The sequence below is a fragment of the Calonectris borealis genome, unplaced genomic scaffold, assembly GCF_964195595.1.
Source record: "Calonectris borealis unplaced genomic scaffold, bCalBor7.hap1.2 HAP1_SCAFFOLD_160, whole genome shotgun sequence".
In the NCBI taxonomy this organism is placed as follows: Eukaryota; Metazoa; Chordata; class Aves; order Procellariiformes; family Procellariidae; genus Calonectris; species Calonectris borealis.
Genome location: NW_027441546.1, coordinates 303 through 10,440, shown reverse-complemented (window position 1 = coordinate 10,440; position 10,138 = coordinate 303). Strand labels below are relative to the sequence as shown.

General features: G+C 61.9%; 1 protein-coding gene across 1 annotated transcript; it reads right to left on the bottom strand.

The window, feature by feature from the left end:
• Positions 1 to 5,189: 5,189 nt before the first annotated feature.
• LOC142077133 (guanylate-binding protein 1-like) lies at positions 5,190 to 8,833 on the bottom strand. The gene is made up of 9 exons (XM_075139309.1): positions 8,635 to 8,833; positions 8,425 to 8,552; positions 7,901 to 8,010; positions 7,383 to 7,585; positions 7,024 to 7,266; positions 6,444 to 6,724; positions 5,665 to 5,877; positions 5,450 to 5,540; positions 5,190 to 5,320 (listed from the first exon to the last, which is right to left on the bottom strand). Exons 1-9 carry the CDS (start codon positions 8,825 to 8,827, stop codon positions 5,190 to 5,192), a joined length of 1,593 nt encoding a protein of 530 aa, XP_074995410.1. The 5' UTR covers positions 8,828 to 8,833.
• Positions 8,834 to 10,138: the final 1,305 nt, after the last annotated feature.

Genomic DNA, 10,138 nt, shown 5'->3' with positions numbered 1-10,138 from the left:
CTCCCCCCACGCACGCCCAGCCCCCATCTCCCACGGGCACCGCGCTGCCCCAGCATCCCCCCACGGACGTGCCCTGCACCCCATTTCCCTCACGGAGCCCTACCCCATCCCTCTTCCCCTCTCAAAGGGGTGCCGCGGCCCCCTTGAAAAGACATCCCCTCCCCCATGGTGCGCCCACCCTCCCCTTGCAGAAACACCACGTCCCCCTTCCCCTCCCCTCCCCCTCCTCCGCAGGTCCCCGTGCCCCTTTCTCGCACCCAGGGGCAGGAACCACCCCCCGACGCACGGGCACCCCGTCCCCGTTTCCCCCCGCTCTCCCATCGCGGTGCCCGCTCCCCAGTGCCCCCACACAAGGGTGCCCTCCCGCGCCCAGACCCCAGCCCTCTGACCCACCCCACGGCTCCCCTGCGCCATCTCCAGGCTCGCTGCCAGCACCCAGCACCGACACGCTCATCCCACAGGCACCCCCGCGCCCGGGTCCCCTCGGGTGGCCCTGTCACCCCGGGTAGCCCAGCCCGCGCCCAAGGAGCCCTCCTGGCCGGCCGGTCCAGCTCGGCGTTTGCTGGTCAGCGCACACCGGGATTGGGGCGGGCACGGACGTGTGCCCCCGCGCGCCAGCACCGGGACGTGGGCTGTCACCCGTGGTCCCGCTCCAGACACGGGCGCTGAGCCCCTCGCTCACACCAGTCCCTCCCAGCAGCTGGTTTTTGGGTCACGCACCATGCCCACCCCAACGGCTGGGGGCCGAGACCCCCACCTGCCCCGGTAGCTGCACTGAGAACCCCCCGCTCACGCCAGTGGCTGGTACTGGGACCCCACTTGCCCCAGTACCTGGCACTGGGACCCCACTCACCCCAGTAGCTGGCACTGGACCCCAATTTGCAACAGTAGCTGGTACCGGGATCTCCATTCACCCCAGTAGCGGGCACTGAGACTCCACTGGCTGCAGTAGCTGCTACTGGGATCCCCATTCGCTCCAGTAGCTGGTACTGGGATCCCCATTCGCTCCAGTAGCTGGCACTGGGACTCCACTGGCTCCAGTAGCTGGCACTGGGATCCCCGTTCACCCCAGTGGCTGGCACTGGGATCCCCGTTCACCCCAGTAGCTGGTACTGGGATCCCCATTCACCCCAGTAGCTGGCACTGGGAGCCCCATTAGCCCCAGTAGCTGGTACTGGGATCCCCATTTGCTCCACTAGCTGGCACTGGATCCCCATTCAGCCCAGTAGCTGACACTGGGATTCGCATTAGCCCCAGTAGCTGGCACTGGGATCCCCATTAGCCCCAGTAGCTGGTACTGGGATTCGCATTAGCCCCAGTAGCTGGCACTGGGATCCCCATTCACCCCAGTGGCTGGTACTGGGATCCCCATTTGCTCCAGTAGCTGGCACTGGATCCCCATTCACCCCAGTGGCTGGTACTGGGATCCCCATTAGCCCCAGTAGCTGGCACTGGGATCCCCATTCACCCCAGTAGCTGGCACTGGGACTCCACTGGCTCCAGTAGCTGGCACTGGGATCCCCATTCACCCCAGTAGCTGGCACTGGATCCCCATTCACCCCAGTAGATGGTACTGGGATCCCCATTAACTCTGCTAGCTGGTACTGGGATCCCCATTCACCCCAGTAGCTAGCACTTGGATCCCCATTCACCCCAGGAGCTGGCACTGGGATCCCCATTAACTCCACTAGTTGGCACTGGATCCCCATTCACCCCAGTGGCTGGCACTGGGATCCCCATTAGCCCCAGTAGCTGGTACTGGGATCCCCATTTGCTCCACTAGCTGGCACTGGATCCCCATTCAGCCCAGTAGCTGACACTGGGATTCGCATTAGCCCCAGTAGCTGGTACTGGGATCCCCATTCACCCCAGTGGCTGGTACTGGGATCCCCATTAGCCCCAGTAGCTGGCACTGGATCCCCATTCACCCCAGTGGCTGGTACTGGGATCCCCATTAGCCCCAGTAGCTGGCACTGGGATCCCCATTCACCCCAGTAGCTGGCACTGGATCCCCATTCACCCCAGTAGCTGGCACTGGGATCCCCATTCACCCCAGTAGCTGGTACTGGGATCCCCATTAGCTCCACTACCTGGTACTGGGATCCCCATTCACCCCAGTAGCTGGCACTTGGATCCCCATTCACCCCAGTAGCTGGCACTGGGATCCCCATTAACTCCACTAGTTGGCACTGGATCCCCATTCACCCCAGTGGCTGGCACTGGGATCCCCATTCGCTCCAGTAGCTGGCACTGGGATCCCCATTCACCCCAGTAGCTGGCACTGGGATCCCCATTAGCCCCAATAGCTGGCACTGGGATCCCCATTAGCTCCACTAGCTGGCACTGGGAACCCCATTCATCCCAGTAGCTGGCACTGGGATCCCCATTCACCCCAGTGGCTGGTACTGGGATCCCCATTCGCTCCAGTAGCTGGTACTGGGATCCCCATTAGCCCCAGTAGCTGGCACTGGGATTCCCATTAGCCCCAGTAGCTGGTACTGGCATCCCCATTTGCTCCACTAGCTGGCACTAGATCCCCATTCACCCCAGTAGCTGGCACTGGATCCCCATTCACCCCAGTAGCTGGCACTGGGATCCCCATTAGCCCCAGTAGCAGGCACCCTTTCCAGCAGTGTTCAGGATCTCCCTCCTGACTTACGACCCCACCAGTTGCAAAGTCCAAGCTGGTCTTCCTGGGAGTGGCACCTGTAATTGCTTGTCAGTTAACGAGGCTGGGGCGGGTTGTTTCGTGTCACTGCTTTTGTTCGTGTTCCTCCCTTTCCTTCTCCCAACTCGTGCGAGGCCCTTAGCCGGGTCATTCAAAGAACAAACATCTCCGCGTGTCCCTACGCTGCTCGGTGCCTTCAGCAGCAAGGTCTCCCAGGCCTCTGTGATGTGTTGTGCTGCGTCTGGCAGGGACAGAGGTCATTTTCTCCAGAGAAGCTGCTACGGGGCGAGGGCTTGGATTTGTGCTGGAAACAGCGTTGGTCACACAGGGCTGTTTTCGTTCCTGCTGAGCAGGGCTTACAGACGGTCAAGACCTCTTCTGCTCCTCACCCCACCCCACCAGCGAGGAGGCTGGGGCTGCACAAGGAGCTGGGAGGGGACACGGCCGGGACAGCTGACCCCAGCTGACCAAGGGGACGTTCCAGACCATGAGACATCGTGCTCAGCATGTAAAGCTGGGGGAAGAAGGAGGAAAAGGGGACGTTCGGAGTGATGGGGGGCATATCGGTAGATCAGCTCACCTTATATTTGGGTGCCCTCTCATTTCAGAAGCAAAGCCTGAAGACAACTCAACTCACACCACATACCAGGTCTCCACGGCTTGGAGGGAACGCCTGCGAGCCCCAGGGGCAAGCGTGCGAGGAGGAGAGCAGTGCCGATGCAGGTCAACAGTTGGCTGAGGAACTGGTGCTGGCAAGAGGGGTTTGGGCTCTACAACCACGGGACCCTGTATGCAGCTCAGGGTCTGCCTGGGAGAGACGGGATCCACCTCACCAGAGGGGCAAAGGAATCTTTGTCCGTAGGCTGGTTGACCTTGTAAGGGGGCTTTAAACGAAGGAGGAGAGGGAGAGAGCATCCAGCAGCCCAGTGAGGGAGCGACAGACAGGGTCGGTGAGCAAAGGGTCTGGGGTGATGTGACGGGAAGGGGTCACAAAGCCAACAAAACAGACCCTAAGCAGGTCACCTGCAGCACTTGTGTGTAAGCAGGGAAGCGCCAACAGGGCACCACGATGGGAAAACCCCCAAACCCTCTCCAGGCCCTCAACAGGCTGGGGGGCCTCTCTGAAGTGTCTGCACATTAATGCCGGGGTATGGGGAATAAACAGGAGGAGTTAGAGGTCTGCGTGCAGTTGCAGGGCTACGGTCTTGTTGGGGTCACGGAGACGTGGTGGGATGGCTCCCGAGGCTGGGGTCTTGCAGTGGAGGGACGCAGGCTCTCGCGGTGTGGGGGCTCGGGAGGGAAAAGAGCACCGGCACAGCAGCATGGGGAGGAAAGAGCCTGGGCTTTGTCCTCAGGAGGTTCCCCAGGCCCTCGCTGGGTGAGCAGGGGCTGTGCTCTGCAGACCCCGCTCTGGCACAAGCAGACCTCTCCCGCAGGGATGGAGTGCCCACACTGCAGGAAAGGCGTTTCAGGGGCCAGTGCCACCGGGATGACGGCCTTGGACCGCCCCTCTGTAGGTAAAGAACTGAGAAACCTCTACACCTTCTCGTTACTGGAACGCTTAGTGTCCCTGCTTCTTCTCGTGGAGCAGCTGAGGATTGAGCTCCCTGTAGGGAGGAGGGAAACCCCTTTGTCCATGAGCGTGGTGGGTTGACCCCGGTGGGCAGCTGAGCCCCACACAGCTTGGGGAATGGGGGAGGGAACGGGAAGGGTGAAAATGAGACAACTGGTGGGTCGAGACCAAGAGAGTTTAATAGGTAAAACGAAAGCTGCGTGCGCAACCAAAGCGAAATAAGGAATTCATTCCCTACTGCCCATCGGCAGACAGATGCTCAGCCCCCTCCAGGAAAGCAGGGCTCCATCACACGTAACGGTGGCTTGGGAAGACAAACACCCTAACTCCAAACATCCCCCTGCCTCCTTCTATCCCCCAGTTTTTATTGCTTGAGCGCAGTGTCCTAGGGTCTGGGATATCGCTTTGGTCAGCGGGGGTCAGCTGTCCCGGCTGGGTCCCCTCCCAACTTCTTGCCCACCCCCCGCCCACTCGCTGGTGGATGAGAAACAGAAAAGGTCTTGATGCTGTGCAGGCGCTGTTCAGCCACAGCTCAAACAGGGGGGTGTCAGCAGCACTGGTTCGGTCACCAATCCAAAACTCAGAACCCCACCAGCTGCTAGGAAGAACATTGACCCTCTCCCAGCCAAAACCAGTACGATGGGACACACACCTCCCGTGAACCCCCTACAGCCACCTCCTCCTCCAGAGACGGGTCAGGAAGGGGCACTTGGGGATCTTTTGGTCTGAAGAAAGGAAAGAGGGAGCAGCACTGAGAGGGCGTGCGCGAGCAGAGAGCACAACAGCCCTGTGGGGAGAACTTCCTCACAGGTTCAAAGTGAGGAGAGCCTTGCTAAGGTCCAGGGTGGGAACAGCTACTCCGCAGAGGATGGCTAAGTGGAGGAGGGCGGAGTGAGCGAGCGGCTGCGTGGTGTTTAGTTGCTGGCTGGCGTTAAACCACGACAGGGGTTAGAAAGGAAATCTTGGTAGTCTCCGAGTAACAACTGCGATTCCCAAGTTAATCAGTATCAATGCTGCGGTCTCCATCATCCTCCGGGCCGCCCTCACCCGCTCAGCTCTCTCGTACTGGTCTTGCTCACCTGGCGACAGAGAAACAGAGGTGTTGCAAGGGCAGGAGCTGAGCGCACAAGCCCCCAAGAGTGCTCTTGTCCCCCTCCCTCAAGCTTGGCCCTCTACAGGCAGTGGCATTTCTCCAGCCCAGAAGTTACTTTGCAGCTCTGTCAGGTAGAGGTCTATCTGGCGGATGCACTTGGCCAGGGTTTCTCTGCTTTGGAGGAACTCCTGCAGGACAGCAGCAGCCTGAGGACCACCGGTAGAAGAGGAGTCAAGAGGAGAAACGGCAGCTGGGGGGAAATGGTTTCTTGGGGGAAGGGGATGGGACATGGAGCCTCTCCCCTTGAAGGGGAGCTGCTCTTGGTCCTACCTTCACCCCCTTGCCAGGCAGTTCCCAGTATTTCTCCACCAGTGCCTGTTGGTCTCCTTGGAAGAGCTGGTAGCCCCCTGGCACGTTGTAGACCCCATCAGCGATTCGTCTCTCCATGTCTTGGCAGAGGTCCCTGAGAGCAGCCTCGCACTTGTCACGGGACGCCTGCTCGTTGTCCCTGCAGAACTTCACCTTGAGTGCCTGTACCTGGCGCTGTCCGGAAAGATGCGGGGGGAAGGCATCAGCCCAGGCGGAGCTGCATCCACCGCTCTCATGCCGGGCACAAACCAAGCCAGGCCGACATGGAGGTTGGGTTCTCCGGTCTGTGGGGTAATCAGCCGGGAGGTGACCGATGGGGAGGGCGTTCTGTGCCCACGGACGTCTCTGGGCCAAGGGGCACGGGAGCAGAGAGCGTGAGAGGGCCCACGGGCTTCCCAAAACACAGGGGCAAGAACCACTCAGCAGGACAGGGGAAGCGTGGAAGGCTCCAGGCTTCCAGCCGGGGCAGAGACGCGTCTGGGCTGCAGCAGGAGAGGGGGCAGGGCTGAGCTCCGTCCCCATTGCAGCACAGCTTCGGAACCGCGGCAGGTTCGGGGACAACTGCCAGTCTGCAGCGCGTGAGAGCAGGCGTGGGCACCGAGGCCCCTCTGGAGAGGGCTCGGCAGCGTCCTCTGGCAGGGGGCAGGGAGACCCCTGCCCCCCAGGACCATGCTCTTTCCCCAAAGCTGAGGGGGTGATGGTGTCCCTGGGGAACCCCAGCTGGGCTGGGGACCACCTACTTGGAGCTCTGCCCGGAAAGGGCGGATGCCATCTTCAAATGCCCGTGCCACGAACAGCTCCAGCGCCTCCCGCGCGCACTGGGCGTGCAGCCCCAGTAGCTCCTGAAGGGTCTCCGTCGGCAGCTGCGCCCGCTGCTCCATCAGATCCCGGTACAACGCCACAGCCGCTTTCACTGCCGCTGCGTTCTCAGCCTCTGCCAGGGCCAGCGCCGCACTCTGCAGACACGGCACTGCCCCGCTCCGGATGGCCTCCACGTAGGTCGCTGCCAGCTTCCCCAGCACTGCCAAGGAGGACCAGGCATGAGAGAGCTGCAGCCTGAGCCAAACGCAGGCTCCCCTTCGGCCCTGGGTCCTGCCGTATCCCTGCTGCCTCCCTGCCGGACTCTTCCGGAACTTCTTTTCCTGACTCTTTCCCACCCCGCCTGCAACGTGCGGGAGCCCCAAATCCAGAGGCAGGGACGGCAGCCGGCAGAAAAGCTCTCCCTTTCCCCACCTGCCCCTCCGGCTCTGCACGTGGTCCTTCCCCAGGCACAGCCCCACCAGCTGCTGGCCACCCAGCCCTCTCGACAGCAGGACTCACGGCTCCCCGTTACGATGCGCCCGCCAGGGATGGCCTTGGCTGGAGACGTTTCCCAGACGTGGCTGCAGAGTTTCTCCACCTGCTGCTGGAACTCGGGGTTGATCCCATCGTCCGGAAGCTCCTCCAAGCGGACCAGGTCCCTCCTGCCGGCCGGCTGCTCAAAAACAAAGCACTTGCGAGCGGGAAAGAACCGGCGGATGCATTCCCGGAGCTCGTTGTAGCCTCGGGCCTCCGGGCTGCTGCCTGTGGGGAAGAGGAGACGGAGCAAGTCCACCGGGCTCGGGCTGTTGTTGAATTACACCGGAAGGCTGCTGTGTCCGGGGCTGAACGTCTCCGGCAGCACGGCACCGTTCCCTTACCGGCCTTTAACTCCAGGGCGTTCTCCAGGTATTCATCCTCAGTGATTTCCTTCCCATCCACCTCCAGCTGCAGTGTGAAATCCCGCACAGCCCAGACGAACGTCGGGAAGAAGCGGACAAGTTTTTCTGAATCCTCCAGTTCATCTTCACTCTTCTCGGCTGCTGCGTTCAACCTGACGTGCTCAGTCAGCTTCATCACATAGCTAGGGAGCTGGCTAAGGAAAGAGGGACCTCAGCTCTGAACGCAGGGGCATCGCCATCCTGCAACCGCTCAGCACTTCATGGGGAAGAGAGGAGACCCTGCGGGGACAGGGAACAGCCTGGAACCACCAGAAGGAGGAGGGAGAAAAACCCTCAGCCCTGAGGTCCACGACGTGGCACTCCTCAGGACTCAGAGCACGTCACCGGGCACCACGAGAAGGTTCTGCAGCTGCTTGAGGAACTGGGATTTGTCAACCCCTAGCCCCCCACACAGGGAGAGGAGGCCATCCCTGGGGCCTCTGTCCCACCAAGGATACTGCAGCTGCTCCATGGCTTGCTGGTCAATGGTGCCTTTGCTGTTGTAGATCAGGGTGCTGGAGAGCAGGACGGATAGCACGAAGATCCATGTGTCGTTCTCGGTGTCGCCCTGCAACAACGACCCTTGGCGCTTATCAACAAGACTCCCTAAGCATGAGCAAAGCCCCAAATCCCCAGGCCCTGAATGCCCCCAACCCACGGGCCATGGCAAGATCAGGCTTTGGAGAGACCCGCCCCATGCCATCACCACGTCTTTCTGAAGCTGGGCTGATCCTCAGCTCCTAACTCTCAGGGTCCCACAGACCTCTACCAAAGTGCTCCCTCAGCTCCTCATTCCCGCTCTGCTGCTCTTTTCTAGAAAAGCGGAGGAATTTGGCAACTTGTCTACCCCGACCTCCTTCCCCATGGCCTCTTCCCACCATAGGCGGTGGGAACACCTGCACTCTGGTCACCATGGCTGGGCCCTCAAGAGCTTCCACAAAGTGCTGGGAACGGCCAAATGGAGCTTCTGCTTCCTCCACACCTTCTCCACGTCGCCCAGCCCTTCGGTGTCCAGCAGCACCAGGGTGCGTCCAGGCTGGCAGGGGTGAGGCACACACCACATCCAGATACCTTTGGTGTGGGGCTGCACGCTGGAGCCCAGGGAGAAACCTGTGGGGAGGACGCAAGGGCGGTAACTGCAGAGTGGGCAAACCCGGGTACCTTGGCCATGCAGGGCCGGGACCTCCCTCACCTTTCCTCTGGCCAGCCAGCCTGTTCATGAGGTAGGACTTGCCCGTGCGGTACGGCCCCGTGATGGCCACCACCACCACCGGCTGGGTGACCTCCGAGAGCACCTGCAGGGCCTCCTGCCGCACCACCAGCCCCTTCGTCCGCGTGTTCTCGATGAGGCAGACAGGCGCCGGCACGTGGATTTCGGACGCCATGGCTGGCAGCAAACGCAACCTGCAAAGGAGACGGAGAGACGGGCTGGTTAGCAAGGTGGGGACACCCCCCAGTCCCAGCAGGGACAGTCGTTAGCATCCTGCTTCCTTTTTCCAAGCGAATCGCGCTTTGCACCAAACTCCTTCCACCGCGCCTCCTCTTTTGGCCCCTCGCAAGCGCTGCTGTGAAGACAACGGTGACGCTCCCAAGAGGTGCACAGCCCCTTCCCCTTGGCCTTGCAACAGGAACAGCTCAGATTCTGAAAGCCCAGTGGGAAAGTGGGAGTCCTCTGCAGTGTGTCCTCAACACCCGCTGGAAGTTTGCTGGGGGTGAACCATGCAAGAACGGGTGTGGGACATGGCAACGGCCTCCGGCAGGGCTGCGGGGCAAGAGGAATGACCGGAGAGCCGCAGCAGCGCTAAGGAAAGAGAGGTTGGGGGGTGAAATCGAAGCTTCGGGAGCTTCTTATTAATTTCTTCATTAATTTCTTATGCCCGACGCCATCAAACGCCCTCTCACCCCCCCTGTGCCCCGCACAGGGACACGCTTGTGCTGCCCTCGCAAGGCTCCCCTCCCTCCTCGCCTCCTCCCGTGCGGTGGTGGGTGACCCCCTCCCCACACTCCAGTGCTCAGCGCCCGCCCCTCCTCGCCTTCTGCCCCGATGGGGAGACTGCCAGCGGCAGGGGGGCTCACACCGAATCCGGACCCTTCCCCTGCACAGCCCCAGCCATCGCCCGGCCCCTGCCAGGGTCCGCTAAACCCCACAGACGTGGAGGCAGCACAACGGCTCCTGCCGTGCCCACAGCCAGGAGCTGCCCCACTGCAACCTCCCAGACACCCGGGGACTTGCTCCGGCAGCGAGGAGCTCCGACGGCACTGCCCGCTTCTGGGCTTGGAACCCTCTGGCGGGACCTCACAAGCCCTGCCCGCTTCCAGGAACAGCGAGGGGTCGCCCCTGGGGACAGGAGGCTGCCCCTCGTGCCACGGCGCTGCCAGCGCCGTGGGCAGGAGAGGAATGGTGAGGCCATAGGGTGCAAGCTCAGGCGAGTCCTAACTTGCACGCAGAGCCTCGGGGGTGAAGGCAGGCTCCAGCCACCCATTCCCCTTGCTCCATCCCAGAGCCCCAGCAGACCTTTGGACCTCTTCCTCCTCCCACCCGGCGGGGTCCCTGTCGCTGCCTGGGGTCAGGAGTCATTCCCAGCCCCAAAGCCCCGGGCTGCTCGCGTGGGGTGCGCAGGGGGGATTAGGGGAAGGGACTCACCGTCGTCTTCGTCACCCGCCCTGGGCTGCAACAGCTCTGCTGCAGCCGGGGT

Bases quoted from the DNA above. Each gene is read 5' to 3' on its own strand.
- LOC142077133 (XM_075139309.1), bottom strand. From the start codon at position 8,827: ATGGCGTCCGAAATCCACGTGCCGGCGCCTGTCTGCCTCATCGAGAAC. The intron at 8,011-8,424 runs GTGTGGAGGAAG...TCGTTGTTGCAG, and splicing joins GGCTGGGCGACGTGGAGAAG to GGCGACACCGAGAACGACAC. The intron at 6,725-7,023 runs GTGAGTCCTGCT...CCTCCTTGGCAG, and splicing joins GCGCATCGTAACGGGGAGCC to TGCTGGGGAAGCTGGCAGCG.